Source organism: Pistacia vera, unplaced genomic scaffold (genome assembly GCF_008641045.1).
Source record: "Pistacia vera cultivar Batoury unplaced genomic scaffold, PisVer_v2 Contig363, whole genome shotgun sequence".
NCBI classification, from domain to species: Eukaryota; Viridiplantae; Streptophyta; class Magnoliopsida; order Sapindales; family Anacardiaceae; genus Pistacia; species Pistacia vera.
This window is the reverse complement of record NW_022196183.1, coordinates 569,304-583,914: the sequence shown is the minus strand read 5'-3', so window position 1 is coordinate 583,914 and position 14,611 is coordinate 569,304. Positions and strand designations below refer to the sequence as shown.

General features: G+C 32.6%; 2 protein-coding genes across 2 annotated transcripts; both read left to right on the top strand.

The window, feature by feature from the left end:
- Positions 1-298: 298 nt before the first annotated feature.
- On the top strand, positions 299-1,151 carry LOC116140128 (probable beta-D-xylosidase 6). The gene is made up of 2 exons (XM_031425754.1): positions 299-1,054; positions 1,140-1,151. Exons 1-2 carry the CDS (start codon positions 299-301, stop codon positions 1,149-1,151), a joined length of 768 nt encoding a protein of 255 aa, XP_031281614.1.
- A 6,726-nt stretch (positions 1,152-7,877) lies between these two features.
- On the top strand, positions 7,878-11,667 carry LOC116140091 (probable beta-D-xylosidase 6). The gene is made up of 6 exons (XM_031425729.1): positions 7,878-8,704; positions 9,156-9,322; positions 9,429-9,526; positions 9,633-9,983; positions 10,366-10,782; positions 10,910-11,667. Exons 1-6 carry the CDS (start codon positions 7,946-7,948, stop codon positions 11,503-11,505), a joined length of 2,388 nt encoding a protein of 795 aa, XP_031281589.1. The 5' UTR covers positions 7,878-7,945; the 3' UTR covers positions 11,506-11,667.
- The last annotated feature ends 2,944 nt before the right edge of the window (positions 11,668-14,611 follow it).

Genomic DNA, 14,611 nt, shown 5'->3' with positions numbered 1-14,611 from the left:
TAAGACATTGGTTGGTTGATTTTAATTTAAAAATAATTTTTTTACTCAGTTAATTTTTGTCATATATATTGTAGGAGAAATGTTATATATAAATGGTAAAAACAAACAAATCCTCCCATCCTTTGAATGTGTAATTTTATTTAAGTATTAACATATTAAATTTGTTATCAAATCAAAGAAATTGGATCATCGGAATCAAAATCCATTATTTAAAGTTTTAAACACAACACATTGCTTTATCTTCTTCACTTTGAAAACAAAACATCCCAACTGACAAAACTATTCAGTCAAACCATTCATGTCTCCAAATCACCTTCTCATTTTGTTCTTCTTCATATCTGCCTCCAAATCAATCTTACAAATCCCAGAAATTCCTCAGTTCCCTCGCAACTCTCCTCAGTATAACCAATACCCATTTTGCAACACCTCTTTGAGGATAGCCACCAGGGCCAAGTCTTTAATATCTCTCCTCACTCTTCAAGAAAAGATCCAACAACTCCCTGACAATGCCTCTGCAATTCCGAGACTTGGCATTCCTGCCTATGAATGGTGGTCTGAATCTCTCCACGGAATTGCCACCAATGGCCCTGGAATCAACTTCAATGGAACCATGCCTTTAGCCACTAGTTTCCCTCAAGTTATTGTCACTGCAGGTTCTTTTAATAAGACCCTTTGGTCCAAGATTGGACCAGCTGTAGCTACTGAGGCTAGAGCCATGTACAACTATAGCCAAGCTGGGCTGACGTTTTGGGCGCCAACTATTAATCTTTTTGGGGACCCCAGATGGGGGAGAGGACAGGAGAGTCCTGGGGAATTAGATCCTATGCTTGTTTCTGCTTATGCTATTGAGTATGTCAAGAGTTTTCAGAGTGGGAAGTGGGACGGTGAGGGTGGTGATGATGGTTTTGTGTTTGGTGAGAAGAGGGCGTTGAAAGGGGAAGGTGATCAGAGTGATGATGATGAGGGGCTTACGTTGTATGCTTGTTGTAAGCATTTGATTGCCTATGACTTGGAGAAGTGGAAAAATTTCAGTAGATATAGTTTCAATGCTGTGGTAAGATATTTATTTATTTATTTATTTTATTTTATTTTCTATTATTGATGTTTGATTTTTGACACCAATTATTCGCATGTGTAAGGTGTTAAATTGACTTAGAAATTACACGTGAATAGGAAAAGAAGTAAATAAATGGGAGATAATTTTTAAAGTGGTTCAGATGCTCAAAGCAAATCCTACATCTACTGCCTTTTTATAAATGAGAGATTACAATCAGGTCACGTATAGCGATTAGAGAGTAGAAATACAAAGAGGGAGAGTCAGTTCTTTTAGTTATCCGAATCTCCAAAATGAGAGGAAAGCCCTCTATTTATAATAAGAGATTTCTGGGTAATGATTACAAATCTATAAGCAGGCAGGTGCCGTATAATTCTAATCCTGCTTCCCATTGGCTGATTGTACATGAGATATCCTTAAATCGCAAAGGGCTTGGGCAGGTGGGTGACTCCCAGCCATTCACAAACCAAATCTTTACCTGCCAATAGACCTGGCAAAACGGGTCTGGCCCAGCGGGTTGGCCCTAAACCCGAGTAAAAAATATAGGGTATGGGTCTTTAATATTGGACTCGTTTTTCTTCGACCCCTACTCGGCCGGGCCCGTTTTGCCAACGGGTTAAGCGAGTACACCCGCGGGTGCCTATTTGTTTTTTTTTAAAAAAAAAAAAAAAAAAAACCCTTTCCTCTTTTCATTTTGCCCCAAATCGCAAAATCCCTAACCTAACTCAAACTCACTCTCTCAGCAGCCTTCTCTCAAACTCATCGTCATCGAAATCCCTAACTCCATCGTCGTCGCTTCTCCTGTCTCCGCTTCTCATCAGCCACGTTTGTAGTGTCCATTGTCGGCACATCAAGGTATCTGTATCACCGTCGCCAATTTGATCTCATCTCCTTCGTCTTCACTCTTCACTCTTCAGCAGCTCCAATTCTTGGAGTCGATTCTCCGACGTCTTCAGCTTCTCCTCAGCTACAATCTAGTAACATTGAAGGTTGCTCTTCTTGCTTTATTCTTATTGTTCTGCAGATAACATATGTCAATCATTTGTATTCTTTTGGAAACCACTGTAACATGAATCAAACTAAATATAGAAGTTTTTTTTAATTTGTCTTGTCTCCATTTCCTGTACTTAGTAGATACTTTCTAGCTTGTGCTGCAGTTGCTTTTCTTGTGTAAATTTTTTCTTTTTTTTTTTAAGATTTTTTTATGTGGGTTTATTTGGTTGATGAGGAATGAGAGGACAATCGGTAAAGTTTTTTATCTTTTTCTTTGTTAGGTTTTGGGTTTCTGTTTGGTTGGTGAGAAAACTTGGGAGAAAATAATGTAAGGGACTTTTTTTTTTTTTTTTTTAATTGGGCTTGTTTGTGTGTATGGTTTTGGTTCGTGATTGGCAGCTCAGAAAACTAGGGAAAATGATTCTAAATTGTGGGGAAAAAGAAAAGAGATTATATTGATTTATCTAAATCTTGTGTTAGCCGAGTTCATCAAAATTAATTATTTAAAATTTCAGTTATTTTCTTTTATGTTAAAGGATTCAATTTAGATCTGAAATTGAGGATTAGAGATTTTTATTTGGTTTAATCTAATTCTTCTTATTCGTTCTGACGATAATTTGAATGATTATAGAAATTTGGATATGTTTTTTCTGAACTAAAACTGTATTGGGTATAAGAGCATTTTTGTTTGGACTTGAGAAAGACAAATTTTGCTCAAGAATCAAGATTTTAGGAAGATTTGGGGGTGTAACTACAAAAATCTAAAACTGGAGTGCACAGTACGTGCACCCGCAGGTCCACCTGTACCCGCATATGGTAGGGTGGGGTCCAAAATATTGGACTCGTTTAAATTGACCAGTTTTGGGCCTGTACCCGTGAGACCTGCATCCGGCCCACCCGCCCGTTTTGCCAGGTCTACTTGCCAAGTTGATGACAGCTTTACTCCTTCCATCCTTGGACGACATAGCAGTGCCTGGGCTGCCCAAAGCCTTCCTGAACTCTGATTGGTTCTTGCTAATGTAAACTTGCGTCTGCCCTGATTTCTTAAGCATAACAGAAGCCTTCCAATTCTTAACGTTCAAGGTTTGAACCTTGAGAACTTTATGATTATATCATGATTTGACTTGTCCCGAGGAACGCTTGTTCAAACTGTGAGTGGAGAACTGCTAAAATAACATAAAGTTCACGGTCTAACTCGACCAGCGAACTAAGTGGAAGTCGCGATGTGGATCTTTGAGAATTGCACAGGTGACCTGAGGTGATCGTCCCCTAAAGGTCTAGCGACCTAGGTTGAATTCTTCTCAGTGCTATACCAACGTGCTTTTAACTTTATATAAACAGAATTTTCTTTTGTATGAGTGTGATATCAAATTATAGGGCAAATTACATTCATTGTAAACGAGAGTGGTGAGGCAATATCACAATAATATTGACTCTGCTGGACGTATCCTGTTAATTGGGTAAATCAAGATAAAATCGTACGTATTTATTCTTTCTCTTTGTTGTTTGTGGTTTTTGTGCGTTTACAGTTTTTCGTTTCGTATTACTCTCTATTCTTTCATAAATGAGGCACCAAATTATACATCTTTCCTAATTTTCTAATTGCTAATAATAAATATATATTAAGCTAGACTAAACCTAGCTATAATATTGATAACTCTTAAAAACCGTTAGATGAGAATATATGCTGGGTGTAACAGCGGACAGTAGAAGACAATTCTTTAAAGTTTTTTTTAAATTGGAATGTAAAATAATATTCCAGGGTGATATATAAATTAATATTTAGTTGAGTTCAGATGATAACAGTTTGTGGATGTGATGTAAATACATGTGTGCTTTATTAGACAACAAGTATTGTAGGTGATTGCTTGTGATATAAAGGCATGATTTCATTTCATTCCTTTTAATTTGACCCCTGGAGAGCATAAAATTTATTATTTCCAAAAGTTCTGGTAACATTCATGATACTGACTCCAGTTTTACAAACTTATATAGAATAATTAAATTCATCAATCGTTTTACTTTTTACGTCATAATTTATTTACTTCAACAACTTTCTTGATTTGATCGGAGAGTATGTTTATGATCAACTTTTCAATATAAAGACTATGACCAAACTAAGTCAAAGTATAATTAGGTTAGTTTGTTTTAGTATTTTTGAAAAAATAAGAGTTGGGTGGGAATAACGAGGTAAGATTTAAAAATTTATAAAAACACTCCCTAAGTTTGTTAATTTACTAAATACTCCTATAATAAAAACATTAAAAATTATAAAAAAACCCCCACCTACCCCTTAAATACTGGCAGTCGGCCACCACTGCTGGAAGGTGGCTGGAGTCGTCGTATCGGTACACGACCAACTGGATCTGGCCAGTTGTGTATCAAGATGGCCTTTTCCGGCCAGATCTACCGTGGATCTGGCCGGAAAAGGTCATATCTATGGTCAGATTTGGCCATGTTTGGTCGTCAACGACGGCCAAAGATATGGCTGTCATTGATAGTCAACGACGACCATATTTTGGCCGTCATTGACTACCAGCTACGGCCAAATATCTGGTCGTAATCTAACCTTTTTCGGCCAGATCCACCGTGGATCTGGCTAGAAAATGATAAATCATCACACTATCGGCCAGATCCAGCCGGTAGTGCACCATTATATCAGATTCTGATCACCTTTTGGTTGAAATATGGAAAATGTGGGCGGATGGGAGTATTTTTATCAAATTTTAAACTATTTTTTGAGGGTGTTTAGTTAAATTAACAAACTTAAGAGATTTAAAATAATTGAATAAAATAAAATAGGATTTTTAGAATAGGAAACAAATATGTATTTTGGATAGGATATCTATTATTTGTTTGTGATAGAACTTAAGGGATTTAAAATAATTGAATAAAATAAAATAAGATTTTTAGAATAGGAAACAAATATGTATTTTGGATAGGATATCTATTATTTGTTTGTGACAGAATTTTCCCAAATGAAGTAGATTGCCATCAAAATTTGAGATTAGTTCAATGGATGTTCAGGAACTTGATTAATTTATTGCATTAAACAGGCAGAGCTTTGGCAGAGATTCTAGTATCATCATAACACAACTGAAATTTGAAAGGATTTAGTTTTCTTTTGTGATTTGAGAGCGGGTATAAGAATCATACTTATGAATGCATGGAAAATGTGGCCAGGATCTGAGTTTGCAGTTGATTGACTTTAATGGTAAGACATGGATGGATTTGATGATATTCGTTCAGCTTTTCCTTTTTTTCTCTTTCTTTTGATGATTGGAAATCCCTTGGGATCTATCTATAAACCATGAGTTATACAATAGGATCGAGCTTTTCAGTTTTCTCTTCCCTCCTTCAGTAAGAGAAAGAATCCATTAATATTTAATTCCTAATTAATTGTAAGTGCGTATTATTGATTGGTGAGAATGGTTCATGCATGAGTAGAACGTTAACTTAAGTATTACTACGGTTAGTTTCCATGTTTCAGAGTGTAAAAAGAGTTCTGGGGCGATGAGAAAATTGCATTTAATTGATAACTTGATTCAACTTTTGGAGAACTAAGCTTTACATTATATTGAAATAGAAGGGACTAATTTAGTGTAAGTACAAACAGTGGCTAGAATTTTAGAGTTGAATCCCTAACATTTAACAACAATCGTCATGTGAAGAGTGGCCGGGGGCGGTGGCATGGGGTCCTGCTGCTTAACACTTTTAATTATTATCATTATTGTACTACTAGTACTAATAACCCAAAATTTTAAATATCATCAAAGGGAAAGAAAAAGATGTTGAAAAATAATTGTTCAAACTGTCTTCCAAAAGTTGCCAAAAATCATTAATTCTTTACTAATAGTCATTGCCACAGGCCTACACACAAGCCAGCCATATATGGTGACTAAAAATATTGCCACAACTATTAGCAGAAGAAGAAGGTTATAAATTTTTAAGTGGCTGGGGATGGCTCATCTCTTCAACTCCTACAAGTTAAATTAAGTTATGTGGCATGCATAAATTTGATTGATTCATTGTGTCCTACAAAGCCCAAAGTGACATACCCTTTTCTTTATCGAAAATTGAGCATTGGTTTTATAATTTTGGGCTTCTTGGATCAGTTGTGGGTTCAAATTTGTGTTTTATTATTTTGGATAATATTTGTTTAAAAACTTGAGTTGGATAGTTAATATGAGATAAGATTTAAAAATTAACAAAAATATCTTTTAGGTTTGTTATTTAGTTAAACATTTTTATAATAAAATATTAAAAATTAATAAAAACACTCCCACTCAACCATTAAATGCCAGCAGTTGATCACTACCGTCAGAGGATAGTCAGAGTCTGTCAAATGTGGGTGGATGAGAATGTTTTTGTCAATTTCTAAACCTTTTTTTTTTTTGTTAGGGGTGTTTAATTAAACTAACAAACCTAAGAGGTTTAAAATAGTTTAATTGAATTTTCAAAGAAAACAAATATGTATTCCTACCCAAAATAACAAAACTAACACATGATATTTTCTTTCATCAGAGAATTGAGATGAAGACTTGGTCATATTTAATTATTTGTTCTTACAGAATCCTGCAAAAGTTTATTCTTCACGTCGTTTGATGCATCATCGATAAAGAGTGATTTCTATTTTCGTAAACGGCAAACTTTGTTTTTTTATGAGTGTTTTGACATTTAGCTTAAAACTGCACTAATGTGGGGCTTGGATTCTGCAAAGTTCGAAACTGTAGGAGCGATTCCCGGAGGTGGAGTCAGCAGCAAGCAGACAAAACATAGACGATGAAGAGCATGACTTCATTGAATCCCAAGATTCTTCTTCTTCCTCTTCAACACTCATCCAACCATAACCATCCACATTTAATATCATTTCTTATCTCTTAATTAAATTTAGAGTGCCAGTTTTGGCCTAAGGTTTGTCTAATTAGCTGCGTTTAATCTTCGTGTTTTAGAATCTAATTCTGCATATGCTATTTTAGCAAGTAAATGATTGAATCAGGGTGAGATTAGTATTAAGATAAGTTTCCTAAAGTGAATTCTTGAAGTTTTCTGTTGGAAAGTAGGCCAGGCTCCGTGAGATTAGTGGATCATGCTTATTGGGCTTAATAATTAGGGCCCAACTTTACGAAGATCAGATTTTGATTTATTAATTTATGAAGATGGAAAATGGATTTTCATAGAGTAATATTACAATTAAGAGTGTTGGTGACGTATGGTTTGTCCCAACTCACCTCACCACTCTTAATTTCTTTTAGTTTCAAAATTTCAATTAAGTTAGTTTTGTTTTGTGTTTGTTTTTATCACTTTAAAATTTAATTGATTTTAGCGTCACATAATATTTAATAATATTAAGAAATGGGTCGTGTTTGTTATTAAAAATTCATGACATCTAAATAATGTTTTTCATATATATATATTCACTTTAATTCTAATTACATCTGAGATTTAAATGGTAAAAACAAACACACCCTAAATTATTTTATCATTCATTGTATCTTATCAAACAAATCCTTATATTTTTTTTTTTTAACTGGGGATATTTGTATCAGTTTATATGTATGTTCTTCACTTTAATCTTCAGTATTTATTGAACATCTTTCAAATTCAAAGAATCAAGATAAACTACAATATTAATGTGGTAGGTTACCTTAATGTTTAAACAAAAAAAACTAAAGTGAGAAAACAAATCTTCTTTATCGCCGACTAGTTACACTGTCATCGTTTGAATGTATCATCTTATTTAATTATTAAGATATAAAATTTATTATCGAATCAAAGAGATTGGGTGACTGGAATCAAAATCCATTATTTAAAGTTTTAAACACAAAACATTGCTTTATCTTCTTCACTTTGAAAACACAACATCCCAACTAACAAAACTATTCAGTCAAACCATTCATGTCTCCAAATCAACTTCTCATTTTGTTCTTCTTCTTCTTCATATCTGCCTCCAGATCAATCTTACAAATCCCAACAATTCCTCAGTTCCCTTGCAACTCTCCTCAATATAACCAATACCCATTTTGCAACACCTCTTTGAGCATAGCCACCAGGGCCAAGTCTTTAATATCTCTCCTTACTCTTCAAGAAAAGATCCAACAACTCTCTAACAATGCTTCTGCAATTCCGAGACTTGGCATTCCTGCCTATGAATGGTGGTCTGAATCTCTCCATGGAATTGCCACCAATGGCCCTGGAATCAACTTCAATGGAACCATGCCTTCAGCCACTAGTTTTCCTCAAGTTATTGTCACTGCAGCGTCTTTTAATAAGACCCTTTGGTCCAAGATTGGATCAGCTATAGCTACTGAGGCTAGAGCCATGTACAACTATGGCCAAGCTGGGCTAACGTTTTGGGCGCCAACTGTTAATCTTTTTAGGGACCCCAGATGGGGGAGAGGCCAGGAGAGTCCTGGGGAAGATCCTATGCTTGTTTCTGCTTATGCTATTGAGTATGTCAAGAGTTTTCAGAGTGGGAAGTGGGACGGTGAGGGCGGTGATGATGGTTTTGTGTTTGGTGAGAAGAGGGCGTTGAAAGGGGAAGGCGATGAGAGTGATGATGATGAGGGGCTTATGTTGTCTGCTTGTTGTAAGCATTTGATTGCTTATGACTTGGAGAAGTGGAAGAATTTCAGTAGATATAGTTTCAATGCTGTGGTAAGATATTTATTTATTTATTTTTCTATCCATGAGACTAAATTTAACAAATTTTAGCTTGTTTAGATTAATTTTTTCATATTTGGCTTTTGTAGGTTATGCTTTTTATCCATATTTGTAATTGTTGGTCAGTTTGGATTCAAACTTTGGTTGTAATATGACCTTCGTTTGAATCGAATGCTAGCTGATTTTAACTATGTTTCTTATGTCTTGGCCTTATTTATCATTGTTAGTAGGCCATTATGCCAATTCTGATTGTGGTAAGACATTTTATTTTTCTGCAAATTGTATGCTAGCAAATTTTAAGGGGGTTTTGTATGCTTTATCTTGGTGTCAGTAGATTTTAGAGAATGTTTTAGTTATGTAAAAGCCCTTTTCTAGTCATATTCTTTAAGATAATTTCATTTGAGTTCAATATGTTTTAGCTTATTTTGTTTTCTTTTTGTCACAGGTTACAGAGCAAGACATGCAGGACTCATATGAGCCGCCATTCCGTGCTTGTGTTGAACAAGGCAAGGCAAGCTGCTTAATGTGTTCCTACAATCAAGTTAATGGAGTTCCTGCGTGTTTGAGGGAGGATCTTTTTCAAAAAGCTCGAGACAAATGGGGCTTCAAAGGGTAAAATTTTCTATCGCTATTCATACAATAAGATATGATGAAATTGAAACTTGTACTTAATTATATGTGGGCCTTACCTGTAGAACTGTTTGTGCCATAAATATAGATACATTACCTCAGACTGTGATGCTGTGGCTACAATCCATTTTTATCAGAATTACTCAAAATCACCAGAGGATTCAGCTGCTGATACTCTTAAAGCAGGTTTTTGTCATTATTTCATTTCTTTTGAATTTGTTGACTGTTTTAGCATTAACAACAAACTTTTCTTTGGTTTAAAGGAAGTAATAATATAAATTATTTTCTGTAGGAATGGATATTAATTGTGGAACGTCTATGCTTCGGTACACACAGCCCGCTATTGATGAAGGAAAAGTGCGAGAGGAAGAGATAGACAGAGCTCTTTTTAATCTGTTTTCAGTTCAACTTCGCCTTGGACTATTTAATGGAAACCCCAGAAAAGGGAGGTTTGGAAAATTGGGTCCTAAAGATGTTTGTACCTCAAAGCACAAGACTCTAGCACTTGAAGCAGCGAGGCAGGGAATTGTGCTCCTAAAAAATGATAAGAAGTTCCTGCCTTTGAATAAGAATGATGTTTCTTCATTAGCCATCATTGGGCCACTGGCAAATAACGTAAGCCAAATGGGTGGTGGCTACACAGGTACATCACAATGAAGTTAAGTTTTTCGTTTTCATTTGGATATCTGTGCTTATATTGATGCTTATTAGTTAGAACAATACGGTTAATTCTCATCTTCTTTATTGATATTTGAATCTCCACTTGGTCATGTATAGCTTTATTTATTACTCGTATGAAATGTTTATTCCCCCTTCTCCATGAAAAATGAAAGAGCTCATTATCTGCTTCAGATTGTAACATGACTTGTTTCAAATAATTCTGAGTTATAAATTTATTGCAGTAGCTAATAATCATGAAACTTAAAATTGCACCAAATTTGAGTGATTGTGGGTCTCACAATCTTGTAAAAGATCTTACTACCAAATTTGCTATAATAACTGTTTTAATGTTTTTAATGGTGTAGGAATTCCATGTAGTCCAAAGAGCCTTTTTGAAGGATTTAAAGACTACATAAAGAATACATACTACACTTCTGGTTGTGCAGACGTACCTTGTGATTCTGATGCAGGGTTTAAAGAAGCAATTCAAACTGCCCAAAAAGCTGACTTTGTTGTTGTGGTTGCTGGGCTGGATTTGACACAAGAAACTGAAGATCTTGACAGAGTTAGTCTTCTCTTGCCTGGTCAACAAATGGCCCTGATATCCTCTGTTGCCACTGTTAGTAAAAGGCCAGTGATTCTAGTTCTTACTGGCGGTGGACCCCTTGATGTATCATTTGCAAAATGCGACCCACAGATTTCAAGCATTGTCTGGATTGGATATCCTGGTGAAGCTGGTGCAAAAGCACTTGCTGAAATCATCTTTGGCGATTATAATCCAGGTTGGTTATGAAATAATTTTAGTTTCCTACCTTAAAGTGAAGGGAACTTTAATGCACTTGCATCCAAGCGTCACTTTTTTTTTTTTTTTTTTAAATTTAACGCAACATTTGCTTATGAAAATGACAGGTGGAAGACTTACTATGACTTGGTATACTGAGTCATTCACCAAGGTGCCCATGAATGATATGAACATGAGAGCTGATCCTTCTCGTGGTTATCCTGGAAGAACCTATAGATTTTACATTGGAGATCCAGTATATGGATTTGGAGAAGGCTTAAGCTACACCAATTATAGTTACAAGTTTTTGTCAGCACCAAGTAAACTAAGTATATCGGGCTCCTTCAAAGCTCGTTCTAGTAGAAATATACTACAAGAAGGTTCGGGACTTGATTATGTAAACACATATGAGGTAACATCTTGCACTTCATTGAGATTTTATTTTCGAATATGTGTGATGAATAGGGGTGATATGGATGGAAGCCATGTGGTGATGTTGTTTGCTAGATTTCCAAAAGTTGCCAAAGGCACTCCAGAAAGACAGTTAATTGGATTTGATAGAGTGCATACTTTTAAGAATGGATCAAAAGAAATAAGCATCTTAGTTGATCCTTGTGAACATTTTAGTATTGCAAATGAGCATGGAAATAGGATATTGCCGTTGGGTAATTACAGATTAAATTTAGGAGATATGGAGCATTCTGTAACTATTGAAATTTCTTGATGACATGGTCAATTAAAACATCACTTCTAAAATTACTTCATTAATAAAAGACTATCACTTTTGAAGTGTCTTTCTTGCTCCTATTGGTGTGTAAGTAGATCAAAATTTGTGGAAGCCTAGAAATTCATAAATACTTCATATCCAAGCTTGGAAATAAACCTGACAATCATTATTGTGGAAATAGAAAATCAAATCAATTGAAAATTTGAAGGGGTCATATCTTGAGCTTTGGTATAAAATTTAGTCACATCCTTCTTGTGGTTTTAAATTTATCTATATAACCTCTTTTTAGATTGAATAATACTTGATGTACAAACTCATTCATACAAACTGATGTGTTTTAACGTGATTAGATGTTTTTAAATTAGAGATATTGCAAATAAATTAGAGTGGATGATATGTCAAACATATAGGTGTCAGTGTGTAGGGAATAGTTTGAATATGTAGCATTACTTGAGAAAACATTGAACAAGTTACCATTACCTTCAGGCTTCACTAAAGCTTGATTAATTATGAAAATCGACCTAACAAAAAATTTATAACTTCTTGAAAGTATGATTGTTAATGGCTGTCTAAGCCTGTTAACGTTAACAGGACGTAAAGATGAAAGTTGCATAATGTATTTGTTTTAACTTTGAAGTAATAAATAGAAGACAAAGGTGTTTGGGGAGTTGGTAAGGCAACTTACATCTCAAAAGTTTCGTGGTTTAGGTAGAACAGGGCGTGACGTTAACCTCTGTGATTAATCTAGTTGACAGCACACTTATAATATAATTAAACAACTAATTATATTAATTATAAAGATAAAGAAAATAATTTTTTTTGTAAAACTAGCATAGATACATTGACTTATAATCTGAGATGTTTTATTCGAAGAAATATTAGTTTAACCGTCCAAACAATTGGAACGCCCTCAAGAGAGATAGCGAATCCTATATATATATATATATTATTCCTTCAAAAATATATTGAATTGTAGTAAGAAACTCGTTTAAGAGTAATACCATTTTGGGATGTGGCATGATCAGGGTAGATCGATACAACTTTTCAATCAATAAGGGATAAGGACAAAATAGACCGGTCTTGTATATTGGGATGCGGTTTTTCGCTCAATGAGAAAGTATGCAGGATCTGTGATGAAATCTACGCAAAAGTTTGTATTTTGAAGTTTTTAGAATAGTTTTTTGGAAAAAATGAATTGAATAGTATTTTTAGGGGTGAGCGGTTCGGGTACCCTGCATTTTTTGGGGGAACCGGAACCGGAACCGCACAGTACAGGTTCCCAAAAAAAGGAACCGGAGTCGGAACGCACAGTATAGGTTCTTCAATCAGGAACCGGAACCTAAAATGCAGGTTCCGGTTCCTTTCCAGGGTACCTTGTAAAAATTAATTACCCCCCTATTAGTTTAAAAAATAACAAATACCTTATAAGTTTACAATACACTACAAATTTTCATTATTCATTCATTTGTGTCCAATGTAACTCATAACCTGTAATCTCTAAGCAACACTTGAATTAATCAATTCATCACAATTCACATAAAATTCGTCAATCAAAACCAAAACACAAACAATATCATCACAATTCACATAAAAAAAATTATTAATATTATTAATTATTAATTTAGTTATAATTGGTCAATTGGGTATTTAAATATACCAATATAATTTAAATTTAATATTAGAAACTGTAATGTTATAATTAAATAAGTGACCATACTACAATGTAAATTGTAATGTTATAATTAATTAAGTGATCATACTACAATGGAAATTGTAATGTATAATTAATTAAATAATATAATATTTAATTATAATGTAATATTATAATTAATTAAATTGTTAATCATTTAATTAAGTATTATAATATTGTTTATACTTTATAATAGATGTTATAATTAATTAAAATCATACCATAAATTTATAATATAATGTTATAATTAATAAAATTATAATAATTTGATAAGTATTGTGTAAATTAGTAAATTACTTGTTTAATATAATGTCATAATCAATTAAGTAATATTTAATTATGTAATGTTATATTAATTATATGATCATATTAAATAGTATAATGTAATGTATAATGAATTAAGTAATCCTACTATAAATCTATAATTTAATATTATAATTAATTAAATTTCAAATCATTTAATTATATACTAATGTTTATAATGAATGTTATAATGATAAATAATATATTATAAATATATAAAGTTGTTATAATTAATTAAATTTTTAATCGTTTAATTAAGTAATGTAATAGTATAGTAATTACTAATATTTATAATATAAATTATAAATTCATAAATAATTAAGTAATTATCGATCATTTAACTATATAATGTAATTAAGTAAGTGATCATAATATAATGTAATATAATAATATATAATTAATTGAGTAATTATTTAACTATAATGTAATGCTTAATTAATATTTATAATGAAATGTATAAGGTAATGTTGTAATAATTAAATTTCTTATCGTTTAATTAAGTATATGTTAATGTTTATGTAGTAAATTAGTAATTACTAATGTTTAAAACATAATATCATAACTCATAATAATTAAGTAATCATTTAATTATTAATGTTTATTAATTATATGATCATACTATAATAGTATAATGTAATGTTATAATGAATTAGTAATCATACTATAAATCTATAATTTAATATTATAATTAATTAAATTTCAGATCATTGATTAATATACTAATGTTATAAGGAATGTTATATTGATTAATAATATATTATAAATATATAAGGTAATGTTATAATTAATTAAATTTTTAATCGTTTAATTAAGTAATATAATAATATAGTAAATTAGTAAATTAGTAATGTTATAATGTGTTAAATTTCTAATTAATTATGTAATTATGTAATCATTTAACTATGAATGCTATAATTAAGTAAGTGATCATAATATATAATGTAATATAACAATATTATAATTTATTTGAGTAATTATTTAACTATAATATAATGTTTAATTAATGTTTATATGAAATGTTTATAAGTAATGTTATAATTAATTAAATTTTTTATCATTTAATTAAATATTGTGCTAATGTTTATGTAGTAAATTAGTATATATGTTTAA

Bases quoted from the DNA above. Each gene is read 5' to 3' on its own strand.
- LOC116140128 (XM_031425754.1), top strand. From the start codon at position 299: ATGTCTCCAAATCACCTTCTCATTTTGTTCTTCTTCATATCTGCCTCC.
- LOC116140091 (XM_031425729.1), top strand. From the start codon at position 7,946: ATGTCTCCAAATCAACTTCTCATTTTGTTCTTCTTCTTCTTCATATCT. The intron at 9,323-9,428 runs GTAAAATTTTCT...CCATAAATATAG, and splicing joins GACAAATGGGGCTTCAAAGG to ATACATTACCTCAGACTGTG. The intron at 9,527-9,632 runs GTTTTTGTCATT...TATTTTCTGTAG, and splicing joins TGCTGATACTCTTAAAGCAG to GAATGGATATTAATTGTGGA.